This window comes from Phasianus colchicus, chromosome 8 (genome assembly GCF_987193195.1).
Source record: "Phasianus colchicus chromosome 8, bPhaCol1.hap1.1, whole genome shotgun sequence".
NCBI classification, from domain to species: Eukaryota; Metazoa; Chordata; class Aves; order Galliformes; family Phasianidae; genus Phasianus; species Phasianus colchicus.
This window is the reverse complement of record NC_143443.1, coordinates 30,807,687-30,829,271: the sequence shown is the minus strand read 5'-3', so window position 1 is coordinate 30,829,271 and position 21,585 is coordinate 30,807,687. Positions and strand designations below refer to the sequence as shown.

At 41.1% G+C, this 21,585-nt stretch overlaps 1 protein-coding gene and 1 long non-coding RNA gene across 4 annotated transcripts in view; one reads left to right on the top strand and one right to left on the bottom strand.

Annotated features, from left to right (window-relative positions):
* Window positions 1-1,456, bottom strand: part of INPP5F (inositol polyphosphate-5-phosphatase F) — a 36,870-nt gene extending 35,414 nt beyond the window's left edge. The window contains exon 1 of one of the 2 annotated variants that reach the window (XM_090145579.1): window positions 1,188-1,456. In XM_090145579.1, the coding sequence (XP_090001705.1) occupies window positions 1,188-1,284 (97 nt within the window). In that variant the 5' untranslated portion in view covers window positions 1,285-1,456. Of the gene's footprint in view, window positions 1-487; window positions 618-1,187 lie in introns of those variants that run through there. The other variant, XM_031597385.2, reaches the window with a different exon arrangement.
* LOC116231575 (uncharacterized) lies at window positions 759-19,460 on the top strand. Of its 2 annotated transcripts, none has more exons than XR_016468874.1 (4): window positions 759-975; window positions 1,934-2,105; window positions 12,196-12,255; window positions 15,287-19,460. It is a non-coding gene; the product is annotated as an uncharacterized LOC116231575 (long non-coding RNA). The 2 variants fall into 2 exon arrangements; XR_004167499.2 differs by lacking the exon at window positions 759-975 and adding an exon at window positions 1,540-1,707 and having other exon boundaries at window positions 15,287-19,459.
* The last annotated feature ends 2,125 nt before the right edge of the window (window positions 19,461-21,585 follow it).

The window sequence follows — 21,585 nt, the reverse complement described above, 5'->3', positions numbered from 1 at the left end:
CTGCATGACAACAAGTCTGAAAGCTTGGGTTTACGTCAATCACAACAGCCTCCAGAATTACAGTTTTACACATTTATGTTTTTATTACTCCGGGCAAAGCAAGAGCTTTTATGACAATACACAAGATGATAATTACAGCAATCTGAGTTTCTGTGAAAACATGCATTCATCGACTAGCAGTTTGCTTAGCTTAACATCACCAAGCATTTTGTAACGTGATTTATAAATTTAAGTTCTGCCAGACCTTCCATCTGAACAGAAGAGCAGTGAGCCACGTTACACCGAGACAGACCTCAGTATTATCTCAGAGATGCAAACAACCAGCGCTGGCCAGATAAAAGCACTGCGCAGCTGGAGCGTGAAGACATAACACAAGACAGACCGGTACAAAAAAGCAGCTCTGTTGATAAAACACATACAAACATCCAATCCTGCCGTTAATCTAAGTCAATTCCAGCCTTGTGAAAGCTCATTAAGCTCACCATACCCAGCCAGCTGCGGCCATATCCGTGCCTATGTGACTTTTTCAGCCTAGTTGCAGAGAGCTGTAAGTAACATTTGGTGGAATACGCAGCGACCGGGGCTACTTCCAGCCTTAAGCAGGAGATGCAGGGAACCGTAGCTCACATCAGCTTCGCGCGTCCCCCAAACCAAGCGCACTCCTCGCTTCGCACCCTGTCGGTGAGCACGAGGTACCGCTGCCAGCGCTGCCGCAGCACCTCAGCTGACACAACTCCGTGCCCACACAACTCCTTCTGCCTCACCGCAGCCCGAGCCCAAGCGCGGCCGGGTTACGCAGTCGCTAGCAACGTTCGCGAGCCATTCACGCAAGCGGCTGCGCTCGTCCAGTTTCTCCTAGAAGAGAAAAGTGCAGAACACCCCTGCGAGCACCGTCAGGCACCGCTTACATAAGGCCGACGCCAACGCAAGATGGCCATTGGCTCGAGTGATGCTCCGGAGGCACCTCAGCTCCAGGTTAAGCGAGCGGAGCGCGGCGCCGCGCGGACAGGAGCTCGGCTCCCCTCGGCGCTGCCACCAGCCCGGCCCCGCGCCGCCATTCCCAGCGCTCCCCTCAGCGACCCCCCCCCCGCCCTCCGCTGCCATCTTCCCTCACCTCCCCCGACCGCCGGCACGCAGCCAGCCGCCCAGCCGCCCGGTCCTAGCGCGCTGCCCCGCGCCGCACCCACCGGCTCTCAGCTGCAGGCTGCCGTCCCTCCGGCTGCACCACAGCGCCCGCTCCCCGCTCTGCAGGATGTAGTGGTCCTTGGCTTGAAACAGCTCCATCCTCGCGCCGCCGCCCTCCTTCACCGTCCCCGCGGATGGGGAGCAGAGGGAGAAGCGCGCTCCCGAGCCGGGCACGCGCGCCGCCCCTCACAGAGCCCGGCGGGTCGCGACGCTCCGCTCCGGCTCGGGGCGCTTCCTCAGGCGGCTGCGAGCGCGGGTTCCGGCTCCAGCGCCGCACGTGACCGTGCCCAGCAGCGCCGCCCCGCGCTCTTAAAGCTGCAGCGCGATGCCCGCCCGCCGCGGGGTTTTCGCGCGCGCCCGCCCGCCCGCCCCTTGCGACGGCGGACGCGGCCCCGTGTGGAGGGGCTGCCTTCAGCGGGGCGGACTTTTCGACGCCGACGCCGAACTTGAGTAACCTGTGGAGCTGAGGGAACCCGGCCCCGGTGCGAGCGCTGAGCGAGGGGCGCTGAGCGGGAGAGCCCGGTACGATGCCTGAGGGGCGGGGTGTCCGCCCGCATTCGGTGACAGCGCCTGAGGGCAGGGACGCCGAGCCCCAGGGCTGTCAGCTTTCCCTAACCGAGCCGTTGGTTGGAGATGGGCGGGGGTTGGTGGGGCTGTCAGTGCCACAGCAAGGCTTCCTTGTGGTGCTTTAGGTCGGCGTGCACCTCCTGACAGCAGGGTAACCGTGCGTCTTTCTCCCTCCGGGCAGCCCTGATTGCTGTGTGCTGGTGCCTGAAGCCCTCAGAAACCCACAGAGGTGGGCTGGAGCCCTGCTCCCCGTAACAGCGCTGCCAAGAGCATCCCACCTACGTGCAGCCTTTAGGAGCAGCTGGGTGCGTTGAAAGACCATCTTCAAGGTGTCTTGAAAACTAATAGTGCATGTAAGTAGCTTCACACAGTGCTAGAAAGCCAATTTTCTTGTCTTGTTATTTACCTCTGCCTACCCTTCTTTCTTAAGAGAGTAATACCTTCTAAGTTCCTAGAAAGATTTTCTGTCCAATTTTGTGTTCAGTCTAAGACTTTTCTTATAAACATGACGTCAGACCTGTGATTTGTTTTGTTTTGCTTTTTAAGCATACATAACGAATACGAGAGTGGTATGAAGGAGCCAAACTCCATTTGATTTGGTAGTGGATGCCCCTATCTATCAGTGTTCTCCCCAGGGCAAGGATGCAGAACACCACACTCTCCTTTCTTGCCTACACTGGTGCTGGAAATGCTGAGTGCCCTGCAGCTCCCAGTGTGTCCTGTCACATTCCTGCATGTAGCAGTCAATGTCAGTGGCAGAGTTATGCCGGTAATTCAGGTCACTCCTGCAGGTGCTACACAAGAGAAGAGCTTAAATGGCTTCTCAGCATTTTAATGTATCTCTTTTGAATTGTTTTATTCTCAGTGTTCCCATAAGCACAGTGTCATGTACTTGCAAAAGCATATCAAACATACACAGAAAGGCAGTAAAGGGATGGATTGCCCTCTAGATCTAATCCTGAAAGATTTCCTTTGAGGAATTATGTTTAAAACTGTGCATTTAAGTAAGCACAGGCAATCAGAGCTTCCTCTTAGCATTGCCATACATGCATGTATCCACAGGGACTGATTATTCAGCTTTCAGATGCAGATTGCTGCACTACTTTCCTCTTATTTCATTAAATTCTAACAATATAGTGGAAAAGAAGCTACTCTGTGCAGAAAGTAATATATTTTACTTGCACTAGTGTAATTTTTACATGGAATTCAATATTGTTCAGATTAATTGTTCTGTGAGGAGGTGAAGCTTTCTGAAATATCTGTTAGATGCAGACTCACATTCCAACAGACGTATAAAAATTAGATCTATGTTTTATGTCCTACAAGGAAGGCAAATTAGAGTAGTCAAGCTCATTAGCTTGTTTCATCATTGTAGGCAATAGAAAGTTGCTGGGAGGAAAAGATGGCCTTCTTCTAAGCTCCAGGAAAAAAAAAAAAAAAAAGAGCTGATGTCATGTTTAGAATTACTTCAACTTTTGAATATTCATTTATAAATAAGCCAGCATTGGAAAAAGTCCTATCAAGAAGGATCACAGAAATGTAGGAGTTGGAAGGAAACTCTGGAGTCCAACTCTCTCCTAAAGCAGGTTCCCTTCAGTAGGTTACATAGGATACTCAAGTAATTCTTACAGTACTTTTAAAATTGCTTTATAGAAAGCTAGAGAGTATTCCTTTAAGCACAGAATGTATAGTGAGAAAAACAATGTGTAGTATTTCTGGGAAGAAAAATTATTTTTTCATTTAAATATGAATATTTTTTCCTGTAGTTCACATTGGTGTTCTTACAACTGTTTTTTTCCTACAAAACAGTCTCAGCAGTAGCAGTCCAACCTCACTATTGCTCTGTGAGAACAGCTTGAGAGTTGCAAATGATTTCAACAGTACTGGTCAAATTGACTTCTGCTTTACATGGTATCTACAGATCTTGTTTCTACACTCATGTTTCACTGACTTCTAGAAAATGAAGCCACAATGCAGAAATAGTAGAATAACATGTGGGAAGCAGATAGTTTTGGCAGTGGATAGCACTGACAACCTAGAATTCAGTTTTGACCTGACCACAATGCATTAAAGTTAATAAAGCCTACCATGCAAGTTAAAATAGGCAAAGCAGAGCTTACAGATGGCATCAGGCTCATAGATTAAAAATGTTTCTGTATAAAGTGGGAAAGAGCCTCATTTAAACCTCTTCTTAAGGTCAACAGAAATGATACATATTCAAAAAAGTTTAAGGCTTAATGTTACACTGGGATTCTTCCTCCAGCCCACTACCATTTCCTCTGTTCTTTCCTATGCACTTCTCTTTTTCTCCTGTGCTCACCTTATTTAATAAGTACTCTAATTTCTTAACATTGCACACAATACTGAAATGTTTTATACAAACATGATATACAGTTATAGTTTTCTACCCTACTTTCTTAATTCTTTTCATTTTTTCTGACTTCATCCTTTTCCCCTCCTTTTGCCCCTCATTCATCTCTCTCATTTGCCAGAAGAATCTGCATTAATGGAGTAATTCCTACCTTAGTTTCTTTCCATTCTTTCTTTTCTTGCTAAATCTTGAGCAGATTTGGGAGAGCAGAAAAAGCATATCTGATGCTGGAACACTTTTGGCAGCAGGAGGTGTTTAAGTTGTTACCAAATCTTCTATAGTAAATATCAAGGGAGTTGGAGTTTCCAAAGTAAAATTGCACCTCATTTTCTGTACCTATTCTGATATAAGCCTTTACACAGTGGATGCTGAAACTTGCATCTCCAGGCCATCATATTATGAACATGGGCTTCAAGTACAGTCTTCTCAGCCTGTTGTGCATCTCTATTGTGAAACACTTGTTAAAGTCATGGGAGAAGGCAAAAGCTGATGAAAAAAGCAAGCTCTTCTGATTTTTCTGCAGGCAGTCTTTAACCTGACCATTGATTTCCAGGATCTGCCTGAATAATGCAAGTGGGCAGAGTTTAGGAAACAATAATGGTTTTGTACAACAGTGCTTTAAAAATAAATGCTGCCTTCAGACAGAAAAAACTGGGATAATTGGAAAAAAGAATGGCTAAGTGTAGCAAAATCTGCACTGAATCAGAATGCAGAAAGAAAGAAGGTTGTAAGTATCAGCATGCCTTTTTATTTGTTGATTAGAACTGAAATTACATCAAGGATATAAATAGGAAAATGATTAGGAAGTGGAGGAAGGCAAGCAGACAGAAAGGCTCGTAGAAACAGAAGATGCAGACAGCTTTCCTAGCAGAACACCATAGTGCTGTTTTGTTTTTTTTTAATTGCAAGTGATATACTTCATAGTGCAGTAAAACAAAGCCTCACCCAAGAAAAGAAGGTATTGTAAAACTTCGAGCTGAATGAATAGATTGAAGAGCTAACTCCCTTGGAGACACAATATATGTCCAAATGCAAAGTTCCTTGTCTGCCAAGAAAGCTCCTTCTTTCAGCTTTAACTACATAAAGAGGAAAAGGTGAGGAGCTGCAATGCCCTCTGGTTTTCCAAATGCTCTGCTCAGAATCCTTTTTGCAGCTTCTCCTACAGAGAAGTCACCCCGTGACCCTGCAGAGAGGGACAGCACTTCAGTTAGATAATGAGTCACAGGCAGCAGGCATCTTAGTGGCAATAGCTGCAGCATTCCCAGCATTCTGTTTCACTGAGAAATGCGTGATGCCTTAAGGAAGAAAAAAAAGATCTGAGAGTGATTTGGAGCTGAGATTCGCTCAGATGAATGATGAGGCAGATATGTTAGAATTTAACTCTTGGTAGAAGGCTCTCTTCAAGCTGTCAGCTGTACACAGCTGCCTACCTGAAATATTTTGTTGTTCTTTTCTACACAGTGCAAGGAGATTTCATATTGAATTTTACCATTCCTTCCTTTCATTGTGTAAATATAAACATTTCAGTTTTGCATATACTTTGAATTAATTTTCTGGTAAACCTGTGAAGACTTTCAACTAAGATGATTACTATTGCTCTGTGAGAACAACTGATAATCAGTTTTAAAGTGACAGGAAGAAATATGTCCTGCACCCTGCTGTGGATTCCACTCCATCAGTTAAGGAGTGGCTCCCTGAGCAGTTGTTTTGGTGTTTGTCACACCAGAAAAGAGTGGGACTCTCCATCTGAGGCATGGGACCTGCAGCTGAGGGCAGAGCTTTCCAGAATGAGTCTGTTCTGTCAGTGGCAGATCCATTTCAGGAGTTTCCCTCTCCTGCTAGAGATTTCTACTTGCCCTTTGTCATGCCAAATCAAGCATTCAGTCTGGATATGCTCTAGCTTGGAGGAAAGAAGCCTCTGCTGACAGTGGGGGTGGACCACTGGGGAGGTAAGCCTCTTCAGCTCACAAATAAAGAGATATACCAATTACTGTTAAGCTACCAAGCATTAAACAGCATTATTTTAAAACCATGCTTTTAAATGATTGCTTTCTCTATGACACATTTCTCTGTTAGTGTTTTACTCATGAATATCTATTAGTCTAAAAACATGTGACATTCAGAAATGAGAAATCTCCTTATTAAATATCAACATTCAAGACCCAGGCAAGCGCTTGATTTTGAAGGGCACTGAACATCCAGTTTCAAAAAGCATTTAGTTCATGCTTGACTTCATATGTATAAATGAAACATTTTTCATGAGACAGTAGCAGCTTTTGAGGTGAGAACTGTCTTCAGAACTTTTGTGGTTTAAAACTAGGAACTAAATACCTCAAAGGGTCAAAAGATAATCTTTTACTTTCATTGCCCCCTCTTCCTGAACAGTCTGCACCATCATTTGATATACATTTATCATTGCCATTTACAACAGCATCTCCATTCTGCATGCATTTTCTGAGTAATTTGGTGTTATAGTGCAATGCATAGGTCTGCTGTTAAAATAATTCAGAGCTCCTTGCAGAAACTTAAGGACAGACTTTGCTTTGCCCTTGTTCACCATTTGGTTAGGGCATTTTTTTCCCCTGGGGGAGTTTTTTTTATGTTCAGTGTGTTTTCCTGAAATTTATAGAAGGACAATATTTTCATAAGCCTCAGTTAGCAAGAATGAAAAAAAGGAAAGGAACTTTGCATTTGCATTTTTACAGTTCATTGACAATAGCTATTGGGAAGGAAATGTGTGGGCTGGCAATTAGTTATGCACTCTCACTCTCAATATTACCTGATTGCCCACAGTTTGGTTTCAAGTTTAAACGTTGATTAATGGGAAGTGATCTGATTTGGCAACAGTCCATATTTGAAAGTACAACTGACTGAACAGCTTATGTAAATGCACAACTCCTGCTGAGATGAATGGCATCAGTTTTTGAAACAACGCAACAGAGTGTAACATGAGGATTTTTATTTATAAATCCCCGTGATTAAGTAGTGGTGGAACGTTTCTGTGCGTTAGGAGAGACATGCTCCTGGTGGCTTCCAGGTGAGCAGAGAAGTCACCTTCAACAGGCACTATGCCAATAATAGTATTTGAAGCATTCCTATTTACCTGTGTTGTCATATTCAGCTCATGCTTTTTTACTATCAGAGATACCACTTCATAGGTGAAGTTGGTGGAAGTTATATAGTAAGCACATTTACTGCATTGCTTTGGAATGACAAGATGAGCTGTCACTTATTTAACTATCTAGCAATACATGGAAGTAATTTTTGCTACTCTATTATTTATTTAAGATATATTCCATCTAGTTATTTACAGAACTGTCAAGTGCTGTGATAAGTTCACTATTAGACACGTAAGCATGAAAGGCCTCAAAGGAGATCCTCAGAAAAGGCCTCAGCCTTTTCTGTGTCATCATAGAGTTGCAGACCTCTTAGCAGTGGATTCACTTTTTGCTTTGGTCATCTTTTTGATGCCAAAATAGTTAAAGAAGCCTTTCTTATTTCACTTCATACTCTTTGCCACTTTTTAATCTAATGGTGTTTTGTTCTTCCTATTTTCATCCTTGTGTGCCCAGGCAATGCATCTGTAGTCCATATGCATTTAGGTTTTCCATATGCCCCCTTTTTGCATTAGAGGCTGGTTACGTGTTCTCCATTCAATCCAGCTGACCTCCTGTTACACCTGCTGGTTTTCTTGCAAGATAGTTATTTACAGACAAGACAAACTGGTTTGCCAGTTTCTTTGACACATTCCTTTCAATAGATGAGTATGAATAATAAATCCATGCTGCTGTGCTCTTACTATCTTCAATCACATCCATGGATGAGGACTTCTGCAATATTGCAATCATATTCTTTCATTTGCCTAATTCTTCATCACATGTTGACTAACTTGATATGGCAGCTCCCAGCTATGTGAGATGGTTAAGGGACTGTGATGCAAGAAGTGACTTCCTGATTCAGAAATATATTTGAAATGGCTTTTCTGTACTTTTTAGATAGGTTTACTCTGCTTTGAGATGAAACTGCCTTAGAGCAACAGTAACACAGTAAGCACTTCTGATTGGCAACTTACAGCAGATAAAAATAGGTTTGTGATAGCAACAATTGGCACCAGAACACTTCAGAAGTACCTGCAGACATTATCTTAGTACTAAATACTCTGGGAAAAAGAAAACTTCATTTTTACTATGACAGAAAATTATAAAACCACTGTTAAAATATTAACTTCTTGCAACAAAATGAGAATTCCTCCAAGAATTCCCCTCCAGGGAAAGAAGTTCAGCATAAGGATTTTTGTTTGCATTTATTTTTAACTGCCACATTTTCCATATGGCAGTTGTAGTTATCTCTACAGGGAGAAGGATTCTGGCATTTCCTCCTTCCCCATAGAAGTGACTTATTTACCAGTGGGAATATTTCCACTGAGCCTCACTCAGCACACAGGAAAATAATGAAATTCTCCTTTGAAAACTGTGTGTATGTGGTTAACATCTGAATATATTACATGGCTGATGGATAACATATTGATTTCCCTCTTGCAATTACTGTTAAGATCAAATCAGTGAGATTGTGTGCAAAAAAACAAAGGGGAATTTCTTTAGTGCCTATGATTACTTTTTTTTTTTTTAATTTCATTCTATAATTGCAAATTCCACTTGTGGTCTACCAAGCAAGTGTAATCATCCGTGAAAGGATTCCTTATATTATTGTTGGTCCACCTCAGTAAGTTATTATTTATAGTATAGCAAGACCATATTTAATTCATAACTTTTTTGAAGTTAAATGACAGGTCACTCTTTGCCACCACCATAATAAGATCCACAGCTTGATTACAGCCAATTCTGCTTGTTTTTCCCGATCTGATACATAGATGTACTACTTTGCTGCTAGTTTTGCAAGTGTACTGAGTAGGCTATTTCAGACACAAGAAGTGCTTCACTAAATAGATTCTATGTTCTACTGCACAGCCCTATGATAGTCTTTCCATTTATTAAGGGCTGACTGAGCATTAATCTCATCATCCAGATGCATCAAGGAAGTCTGCACAACACCCTGTCTAGACCTATGTATACCAATGCTTTGGCAAAAGGAGCTTTCAGTGTAGGTGCTTCTGAAACATGCTTCCTCATGACCATATGGGTTTTTATTAAGGTGACATGGGGTCAGAATTTAGGCTTCTGTGGAAGGGTTTCAAAGACAGCATTGTCCTGCTCATGCTTCTATTTGTGAAACAGTGTTCAACTCAGTGTTTTGGAAGAAGGGTAAAATGAATTTAATAAAAGGCAGGATGGAAGTCTACTGGCACTGTGTTAAGAGATATTCAGTAAAATAAAATTTTAAAATATTCTGAAAGCAAATTAGAAGCTTTACTCCTTTTGGAAGAGCTTACCTTCATTTTTTACTTTTAAGTTTGGGTTGGTTTTTTTTGTTTTTTTTTTTAAAGGCAAAATAGTTCATGTTTTTTAAAAAGTAGACAAGATTTTGCTTCTAGTAAGGACAAAAAGCTAAGTTATAGGACAAAGGAACTTAGTCTTTTAATAAGAAAACAAAATAAAACCAGGAGAAGTCCAGAAGAACTTCTCAGAGTTTTGACACATTTGTGACATTCACTAACAATAGTGCTAAAGCCAGCTTAAATAATCATTTCCTCCTTTCCAGCTGTATGTTGCTATTCTTGTCCCATGCCTGCACTGTATAGCCACAAGCATTTGTGCAGCATACTGTGAACTGAATTCAGGGAACTAATGTAACTGCTGAATAGCCTACTAAAGTAGTGTTTATGAAACCAGGTTCCAAATGATCCTAACTAGAGTAGCAGTAAACTCAGAGGGCCCATACTGAACAGAAATAGATTTACTTTAGTGTCACTCATTTACTTATGAATTGTCAAGAAACACAAAAATCAGATCATGTCTATAATACAAATATACTGATACCAAACACGCCTATTTCAGCAAGCAGCGTAGTAAAATAGGAGAGGATCTGGAGAACAAAACAGCTGGTGCTGCAAAACCAGCTTCTGCACTACGCACATTTCAGAAGCTTTATTTGACACCAACCTGGCTTTGCCCTACAGACCTGTAATGCTATAATGTGATGGAAAGCACAGCAATGATAGCAAGGTAGCAAAGTCCTAGGCTACAGCAAGCAAGGAGTAGCCCACAGCAGCTGTGGATACATAAACAAAGGAAAGAACCTGCTTACCCTTTAAAAAGCCTCAGGTATGCAGGGATCTCCAACAAGATCCCCTCACTTCCACTGCCAACCCTTAAATGAGGGCTGGGAAGGGGTGGATCCTGGCTCCAGCCCTTCCGGTCACTCAGCTGCATTACATGCACCTGAGCTCCCCTGGGTTGGCCCTGCCTTCCCACCAGGTGCTCAATCACTGCTTCAAGCTGTGACTTCGCATTTCTGCTACAAGAGCCCTTAGAAACCAGAACACGTTAGAGGCAGTCCTGAAGTGCAACTCTTGGTTTTGTTTCAACTTTTAAGCAATGTAGTTCATGTGCTCTTCCATACTTAGAGCAGTAGAGCTCTGTGTTGAGACACAAAGAATGCCATCCAAAGGAGCTTTTCCACTGACATAATTACATCACCTTTCTAAATGACATGAGCTGGAAAAGTAAAAGAGGTCTTCTGTAAGTCTTCCTATATCTAAACCAGATTTAGTACAGTTGTGCTGTAGAAGTGGTGCTTATTTCTAACACTGCTAATATACTTACTCTAGCAGACATGTAAAACCACCATAAATCTCTCAACTTACCTTATCACACAAACCCAGTGTTCTCCAGTAGAACCCATGTTTACAGAACCTTGACCTCTACGTAGAGCTGCATTTATATTGCAGAGAAGCCTATCTGTGTGTAAGAAAGGAATAGGGATATGTGAAGTTCTAAGAATGACACTGAATCCTTCTTCTGTGAGAGCAGAATCTCTTGCAGCTAGGTGGTAATTTAGGTCAAAAATGCTATCAACTTTTCCTTCATCTGTGGCTTGTGGATATAAAAAGGCACGTATGGAATTTGCAGTGCTCAAGTACTTGCTGCACAGTAAAGTACCATACTGGTAATTACAATTCTTACGACTCTCTAAGGGCTAAATCAGAAGATTAAAAGAACTTTATTTTCCTGAGAGATTAAATGTTCTATACTTAAATAACTGGGATAGTTGATCATTGCTACAAAGAGGCTGATAGTGTTTATTGCTGGCTTTGCATTTCCTGTGCGATGATATATAGGTCATTGTAAAACCTAAGGAAGATAGACATGAGACTGAAAAAGAGAAGACTGAAAATCAGGAAGTCTGAATCCTTGCCGAGCCTTGGATAAAAAACTTCTCTTACTTTTACATACATAACTAAAGATAATAGTTCTATAATGTACAGTGGTGCTATGTATGACTATTCTGATATGTGTAAAATGTTTTAATATGTTGGTGTGGAAGAGATTACAGCCACACTAATATGCATATAAATGAAAGCTCTGTGTTTTATGGAAATAATTAGAGGGGGGAAAAAAGATGTAAGACTACTTTAGACAAACGTGGGAAGCTGTGTATTGCCATTGCAGTCAGCTGAGTTTTGCATTTTTGAAGGGAAATGGCAATGAGAATCCAAGGTGAAATCAGAGCCTCATGTAACACCTGGCAATTACTAATATATTTTTCACTTTGTTTGACATTTTAGTTATGTTTCAATATATGTATTTGTGCAATATATATATATATACACTGTGTATCTATAATAGCTTTACACTCTAATTCTGTGACTACATGTGATAAATCAGAGAGCTATAGTGCTGTGATTGATATGTAGCTATACATATGACTCAGCTTTACCAGAAGATGTTTCTGAGAAAAGTCCAGAGCCATTCCTGAAAACTGTTCTATGTCCTAGAATCTACTTATAAATAATGACTTACGTCTTTGGGGGGAAAAAGAGATGCAAATAATTGCAAGGCATTCTTTCATTTATGAAGGCACCATAGGCCTGCTATATTCACTGTAGGAAGAAATAGAACTGTCTTTGAGCAATTACTGAAGGGAAAAATTACAAGTGTGTGTTGTAATTGCAGGAGTCTACATTATGTCATCAGTCTGGTAGGATGGGGTGGAGACATGACAGCCTTGGAATGGTAAGTACTGACCTTTGAACACTGACAGAGGATGAGCAAGGCTCCATAAAGCAGGGAATGTATTTGGACTTCTAAATTACCATGATTTTCCAATATTTCAAAGATCAATGGAAGGTTATAACTTTATGTATAACGCTGAATCTGTCCACCTTAAGATTTAAAAAAAAAGGCAAAGAAGACTTTAAGAATTTTAGATCAAATTGCCTCATTCATTAAATGAAAAAAATAGAAGGAAAACAATCAAAATATCTACTCTCAGATACTTGCAAGATAACAAAGTGTAATGAAACAGTTAACATAATAATGTTGAATCAATACCCTTCTGACAGTCCAGCAGTTCTGGGCAGATAGAGTGAATCTCAACTTAATATGACCTGTGATCTTGCCTCTTGTGCTTTTCCCACAATTACCCAAGGAAATGCAGTCCAGTCAGGACACCTTCACAGCCCCAAATAGTTGGGAAGTTTCTCCTGTAGAGTGGTTCCTAATGGCTGTCACCCGATACTATGGAGGACAGGCATCCTTGGCAGAATGAGAACTGGCCACAGGGTTGTGGTTATAATTAGAGACTTGTTATTACAAATTTAGTTATCAACATAGCTTATAATCTACAATTTGTAGGGCCTAACATGGTTTACAGTTGCACAGAATTTCTAGAATTCTCAGTTATGTACACTTTCCAGTTACCTACATCCTCTGTAGATCTGGTCAAATTCTTAACAACCAGCATGTAATACAGTAATCACAACCCAGACTCAGACTTTAAGTAGAAGATCATGAGTCAAACAGTCCTCAGAGGAATACCACAGAGGTGCTCCTGGCCTCTGAAGGATCCCAGGTTTTGCTGTCCAGCTGTGGCACCAATCAAAGTCCCACTCAGGGTTTGCTGCTGATTCATTTTATAGAGAGTGTTCTCTGTACTTTCCTGTTCCATGATGGGTGTCACCACGTTCTGGCAGCTCAGCACCTGGGGCTTGATAATGCTTGTGGCCTTCTCATCCTATTAAAGGCTGTCCCTCCATGCTGGCGCTGGAGAGGAGGAGAGAAGAGGGGGGAAAGTAATACATGACAAGCCTCCTTATGGATGTTTACTTTATTGTTGTTTATGCTGGCTGTTATCAAGGGGTACTAGTACTAAACTCACAAGTTTGGTACTATTCTTTACTGATGGCCCAAATCATGAAATGGCCAATATGTTTGGTAAATGATCAGGCTAGGAGGGCTAAAAGCCCACTAGGTATCAGGATTCTGTTATGATATTCTTGTGCCAAGCCAAAGAAATGATCTCAAATGCATGAAATGGCAGGCAAGAGAAAATGTCTCTGGCTATAAATACAAGCTGAAGAACAGCTGGTTAATCAGGAGTTTTGGGGTAATCCTAGATCACAAACTGATGAACCAACCAGTAGGAAAAAGGAAAAAAATCCAGTTACACTAAGATGAATACACAGGAGCATTACACATGAGATCTATGCAGTAATCCTTCTGCTCCACTGCTAGTAAGTGAGAATACTATGTTGTTTCATGCTATTGTTTCAATACTTACATGAATTCACTGAAAATAGGCCAAATTGTTATCCAAACTTTAAAAGATGGGATTTGAAGAATTGCAGTTCTTCGGAGTTGTATGGGAAGGAGGAAAACTGTCTTGAAATACACAAATAATGCTGGAAAGATAACAAGAATAGCTGTTTTCTTTGTCCTCTGTCACTGAGTCATACAATGTCTGAGGCTGAAAGGCCCTGCTGGCCCAACCCTCTGCTCAGAGCAGGGTCAGCTACAGCAGGCTGCCCAGGAGCGTGTCCTGTGGAGCTCTGAGGATCTCCAAAAATGGGAACTCCACAACCTGCCTTGGCAAGCTGGTCCAGTTTTTGTCCACTTTCACAACGAAAAGGTTTTTTCTTATCTTTATGTAGAATTTCTTGTATTTCAGTTTATGCCCTCTTGTCACTGTGTACCACTGAGAAGAGTCTGGCTCAGTCTTCTTTTCTCGCTCCCACCAGTCACATAAACACATTGATAAGGTCATCCTTGAGCCATTTTTTTGTTTTTGTTTCTGTGGGGTTTTTTTTTTGTTTGAGGTAAACAATCCCATCTTTTATCCCAGATAAGAAATAACGACTAGAATTGCAGGAAAAATGAGTTAGATTAGACAGAGAGTCAGAGTCTGGATAAATAAGTATGGGAATAGGCTGCTCACTGAAGTGAGCTGTGCTTGCACCACTACTGGTTTTTAAGAACAGCCAAAATGGGTTGAGAAATGAGATTTCTGAGCTGCATTATGCATGCAGCTGTTCTGCTGGCTGATTTGATTTGCCTCGAGCCTCTACATTAATTATAACGACAAAGATAAAACTTGCCAGCAATCTTAAAAATAGATGCTACTACCCTACCTTTAATCAAACACAGCATCCACAGCCAAATGCCATTTAACAACACCAACCGTGGCCACGGCTTCGATTCTTAGTCGGAGCAGCCATTTATCCTTTGGTTTTGTTCTGTTGGGATTCAGCTTAGTAAAGACAGAATAGAAAGCACTCATTCCTGTTGCTAAAAGCTTCCGAAAGGACTGGGCTGAAAATGTTTGCATGCCGTAAGAAGGCACGTAAGGCTTTCAAGCAAACCCGATTCCGTTCCGCTCCGTTCCGTTCCGCGCTGTCCCGCGGCTCTCAGTCGCCCCCTGCCGGCCGCCGGCGGCCTCTCGCTTCCCGGAGCGGCGTCACGCTGCTGGTGGCGTCATGCATAGCATAGAGCTGCGGCGGCAGCCGGATGGAACGAGCGGAGTCCGTGTTTTCCAAGTGCAGTAATGCAGCTGGTTCAGCTGGTCCTGAGGAAGATAATTCTGCGTTTAGTAATAGTGCCGCAATAGCGCATTTTCTTGACGTAACTCTTGGCCGTACAGTGAGTGTTAAATTCTCGTTCCTTCACATCGTGAGTTTCTTCCACTGACTGCATTTTGCTGGGAGTAAGGTTGGTGGGAAACTTATTTCTTGACTCAAGCCCAAATAACTTCAGCTTTTAAATTTGGAAGTTTCTTAGAGCCTGGATTTGCCAAGAGTGCCTGCTGCGCAGAGCCCACTCCCATCGCGTGCTGAAGTGACCAGATGAGCTAACACAGAACTTGGGCCTTTCTTCCTCTATCGTTTACACAAACATACTCACTTCTGTTCCAACTCCTCACAACTTCAGCTATGCAATCTTTGAAACAGAAAGTACAACAAGGAAGATCCTAAGCACAAAAAAAATCCTTGGCTTTCCTGCCCCTGAGGGAGAGGAACATCACAGGAAAGAATGCATCAGGAGTGGACGACTAGTGAATGAGGCTCTGCTTGGATCCCATCTGGAAATGGCTATCTGTATTATATGGAGCTTGAAATGTATCGTGTGCAAGTAGGGTTCTAAAAGCCTCATTTGGAACCCAAATCTGAAAGCATCCTGGTGGGTTTTTTTGTTCTGTTTTTTTGTTTTTTTTTGTTTTTTTTTTTTGTTGTTTGTTTGTTTTTTAATGCTGAATGTTTCTAAGTTGGTTGTTTTAACTGGAACTGCAAGAACCCGAGACTTCCAACTGCATGCAAACCTGCCCTAACCTGACACCTTTTATGAGCTTAAAAAAAAATATCAGAGGAATGTAGGCTTCTACCAGAGCCTGCCACCAAAGCGTGGAAACATCCTGCCAACATGTTTACTCACTGCTGTAATGAACACATGCAAGATTAGAAAGTTTGTTTAGGTATTACTGGAAACCTTTTTCCATCACAATCCTTTCAGCTGTTTCACAAGGACTGAGCAGGAAATTCGGCCTTTAGGCTCATGCATAAGGTACGTGTAGTGGTGAGAGAAGACTTAGCAGTGCCAAGCTGAAACCCAGGGAGCTGCCTAGTGAGTGCACTGTGGGTCACTAGCAGACTAAGGTACAGGAACTTGCAATGACATGAACAACAGAGGGAATTAAGAGTCACAGCCTAAATTGGCTCTTTTGTCAGTGTCATGTAATGTGCTTGGGATAGTTTGCCTACGTATGGCACAATTGCAATATAATTGCAAACATCAAGAAATGAGTATGTAGACTTAGGTGGGTTGGGATGGCTGTAACATAAATCTGAGGCAGGGAAGGAGCTGCAGCCCAGCGATGCAGAGAGTCAATTTCTCTGCTCTATAAAACACATCCTGTGATTTCCTATTCGTGTATTGCTTCTTAGTGTAGTCAAGCACAAACTATTTAAGGCAGGGATTCACTGTGCGTGCAATTGTATGTTATGTAATAATGATGATGTGTCTAATTGCTATTGTAAAAAAAAAGTATAATAATAATAATGGCTATGATTTCTGCCTTCCAAAGTAGTGCGTATTTTCTTTGTAGTAATCAGGGACTTGTTGCTAGGCAGTTAATATTTAAGGTACCTTAAATATTTTAATGCATCTATGCCTGCTGTTTCTAGGCACCAATATTTGTTTATGTTATCGTTATACAACCCTTTCTACCTTATATCCTTTGTTCAGTCTAATCTAGTGGATCCACACAATGAAATTTCAATCACACTTTTTTTTTTTTCACAGAGATTTACTTTACTGTTGAGAATGATAAAATTCCTCTGACGCAGATTTGTTCTTTGTCAGGATGTTTTGCATTAATACCATTTACTCTTTCTTTGCACAGTCCTCCTCCCAGGTGAGTTCTGTCTTTGTGATGGCTTGTTGTGCAGGCATGTAGTAATTTTAAAGGTTTGAATTTAATGGTTGAGAATCAAGATTCAAGATCACCTTTAATTGTAGTAAACTAGGAGTTGAAATACTGACTTTTTTTGACCAAGCTCTAAATTTTTAAGAAAAGTCTTCACTTGTAATCTCTGATAAGACAATGAGCCAAGAGAAACAGAAAGATTTTATGGTAGCTGGAAGGCAATCGAAGAGGGCGGTGGTGAGGTATAAGATCTCATCAGAAATTACAACTTTGAGGGAAGATTCTGGGGAAACAAGTAAGCACTAACGACTGAAATACATAACTAGGGGAATGTGCTGCCACTACCTCAATCCTTCGGAAGAATCATAGAATCACAAGGTTGGAAAGGACCTACAAGATCATCTAGTCCAACCATCCTCCCATTACCATTGCTACCACAAGCTACTAAACCATATCTCGTAGCTCCTCATCCAGACAGAAGTAAGAATGTCAAATCTTTTTGGCAGCTCTGCATCATTGCTTTAAATTTTCCTTGGTTTCATCTCAATTTTATTCAAATAAAATAGAAAAATTCCTGCTGGGTAAAGTGTTCTTACATACAAAACTTAAGCTGCAAGCTGTGCATTTGGAGAGCCATGAGACACTGTTGTCTCTTTGTATTCTTTGCCTCAGATCGATATGGGCTGCAGAAAATATCCATTATCTGCTTGCCAACCCTATGGGGAATACACCAAAAGAATTATTCTAAACCTTGCTCATTTCTGCAAAGGAGCTGAGCTTTCCTGAAAATAGAAATGAATGAGAACTCAAAGTTCACCAGATGATGAGAGGCAATAAAGCAGGGCCTAAAGTAATTCATGTGATGATTTTGCAGACAAGTCTGTTCATTACCAGGTATCACAGAAAGTTCCACACCACTTTGTTGCTAAATTCAGCATATTTGTCCCGTTGTTCTAAAACTAAGATACCCCCCCCACACACACTCCTTTATTTGTAATGGATTTAAAATTTGTGAATGCAGCTGAACAGCCCTGCAGACAGATCCTCTATGCACTGAGGTGTGTAATTAAAGTAATAGCACATCAAAGTTCATTACATTCTCTTGTCAGCTTACCTCATTTCCTAAAAAAAGTACCATTTCTCCTTGGGAGAAACTACTTATTTTCACGTCTCTACAATGTGAAGGGTTTTTTTTTTTGCTGAGACTTTTAATGATGTCATCAATTAGTGCAAATTCTAACAGTGATTTCCGAGTTTGCTGTGGAACACACATTGCAGATACTGTACAGACCTCGTACAGATGTCTGATGTAAAGAACTGCTGATGAAGACCTCCGTATTCCATGTTTAATTCTGAGAAGTGAAGGATGTTTTTGCAGACAAGTGCCCTTTGGCATTCTTTTCAGTGATATGCATGGCAAGTGCACTTTTTTTTTTTTTTTTGGTAAACTGAAGTTTAATAGGAAATTTTCTACTTCTGGTTGGCTGCTGCAGAGATGCTGAAGGCTGAACCTCTTCCTTTTTTTTGAGCAGACTCTCAACTTCCAGTGGAAGCAGTGGAAACTCTAGTGGGTAATAACTGAAATACCCTCTAATTTCTATCCTTTTTTAAAAAGTTGCCTGTTTATAAATTCTGGAAGCATATTTGACAGAGAGTTGGTACATGTTCCTCCACTTTGTAACCAGGTTCCTGCCCATCTTAAAATAACTCTTGCTTTGGAATCCACTGGCTGACATACATTTGTATCTAGTATTACAAAGGGCAGACAGACCATTACACAGAGCTTCACAGAACTGCAGGCTGATGCCACCCACAATACTATGAATGTGGATTTTGTACAGAGCTAGGAAATCCAGATCATCCAGTATGCAAGGATCATTCTTTGTGCAGCAAGGCTAATGTGTCTTAGTGTCACCCAGTTATCTTTAAGCAAATTATTTGTTTTGAGTAAAATAAACAGACAAGTTTGTTTGGATCTCTCACACCATTTTGAAATGCTTCTCATAAAAGGTGGAAGTGCCAATAAAATCATTTTATTGATGCTAAAATTATTCTATTCAAACTTCATTAATGACAGTATTATGTGACTGAAGAAACATTTGGATTTTAAATGTAATGTTTTTGTTAAACAGAGGAAATCATATTTTTAAGAATGAGCCCAGTGCTTCTATATGTATTCTACAGCCTGCACGACTGAGCTCAGATTAGCTTTTTCTAAAAGAAAAATCTTTTCACCCAAGTGGGCCAAATTGCTATTGATCAATACTACCTTTTGTAACAGACCCAAATATTGATCCAGTATTCAATATTTACAGCCAATAATTTGAAATTTAGTTTCATTAGGTAGCTGCATTTTGTTACTTGGACAAAAAAAAAAAAAAAAAAGAGGACCAAAAAGCACAGAAGTCACATCTTAGACTGACCTTTGTCCAATTCAGTAGATACATTCCAGCTACCAGAAGCTTTTTATTATTTCAACAATAATTTTTAAAAGAACATCCTGACCCCAACACGATATCCTCGCTAAGGATACTGAGCCAGCCTTCATAGGCTGGTTTGCATTGCTGCTAGAGCATGGGGGAATGACCTGCCTCTATAAACTGTGCTGTGTTGTCTCCCCACCACGTGGGTTAGTGTTTTGCTTGTACTCTTTTCCTTCCTCAACTCGTCTGCAAACAGAGCTGACCTAACCTGAAGTTGGAAGTAAAACACATCACAGATAAGGGACTTGCACCTCCCGCCAAAGGAAAGGAATTTGACACCAAAGAGTGCCATATTTCTGCTCTTGAGGGCTTCTTCCTCCAGGTATGCTATGATTTGGCCATGTGTAAATAGTCAAAATGCTATTTTTATAGGAAACACAATGCCTTCTGCTGTGATAGTTTAAATATAGAAAACAGACCACTGCTGGCATTTGAAGTATCACTGGACAAGATAATGCAATCAGAAAATAGCCTAAGCTTTTATCGTGATTCTGTGTACAGGTTTCTCAAATCCTTCTCGCTACTTTTAAACGAGCTGAAGCAGTGTCTTTCACTGGCTACTGGATTATTTGCATACTGAATAAATTAGATGATTGACATTGACTCAAAGTGAGTAATAGGCAGCTTCATTTTTTTGTATTGAAAACCTTTGGGTTATTTTCATTTCTGAAATGGCTATCACAAATGCAGTATGTGTATTTGAAAACTATGTTTCACAGCACACTTTTTTGCCACACTTGAAATGCAATGTCATGCAGTGTAACTCAGTCATTAGCATTAAAACCTTAATTGCTCTCTGCCTAGGTTTCAAAGCCAAGTTTCCACACCTAGTCACTCAGGGCAACTCATAAACCAGGTCGTACCCTAGTGCAGAAATGCAAATTTACAAAGGATTCTTTTCCTCTCTGCAAGCTAACCACATCATTGGCACCAATGCAAGGATGCAAGCAAGCTCTGCAAAGACAAAGAGCGGGTCAGAAACTTACAGGGAGCAGGTGGGAGTCCTCACTTTACCCGTTTCCTCTCTATTCCCTCATCCCAGCCTGTATGCAAAATGTGCACACTGATGTGTCAAGACAGACATGCTGGACTGCCTGTAGTTTACTCTTGAGCAACGGAGGAAACAAAGAAAGGCTATGACTCAGAGCAACAGTCTTCCAACTAGGCGGCTCCAGGGCAGCCAGATGCACTTTCCCTTATTAGGACAGATCATGAAACCTTTCTTCATCTTGAATGGTACCTAATTCTGCAGTAGTATTGCTGACTTTAAGAATCATCTTTTAAAGAACTGCCAGCAGAAAGTAGCTGTAGTTCTACCTTTGCTTCTTTAAAAAAGTGTTAATTTAATCTGACTTCACCTACTCTGACCAACTTGACATGAATCAGGCTCCATTAGCAGCAGATAATGTGTTTTAAAAGGACAGCACCTGTTCAACTTCCTGTAAATAGCATGTTTTTATGACTGTAATCTAAATTTCCACATTTTCATCTCATCTAATGAGGTGGTTTTGATCTAAATTACTTTATTGAGCTACTAAGGAAAACCAGACTTTTGTCTGCCACAGACTTTGCTTGTATATGTGAGAACGATAGCTGATTTTCTTCAATTTAGGTATTTTTGTTGTATGATGTCAGAGACATGTGTCCTCAGCTGAAATGTAATCCTGCAGGAGGAATGTGTCACTGAAGTGAGTTCATACAAGAATTATGCAGGCGGATGAACTTTCACACCTCTTCTGCTGGAATGCCTGCAACACTGCTTGCTCCAAAAGTTAGAGCAGCCAAATGGTTACAAGACATTGTGTATTTTTACATGGTGTTGACTATCAAAATGAAACTAAAAGAAGCATCCGTGCTCTACCTCAATTAAGCAGGCACCTCATAGTCTATTTGTTATTCAAGAACACTTATTGTTCTGTTAAAATAAAAAGCAGCAATTTTAGATGACTTGTCCCATCCTATCCCTTAAAGCCAAGTGTTCAGATGGGTTCAATATTAATTTCCAATTGAACTCCACGATTCAGACTACAATTGCGTTAAGCATCTATATAAAAGTTTTCTTCATATGCTGTTAAAGTAAGCTACCACGTAAAAAGATTTGTTCTTTTTACATGAAAGTCAAGATAATTTCTGGAGTTTGGTTCAGGCTCCTGCCTCACTTGCAAT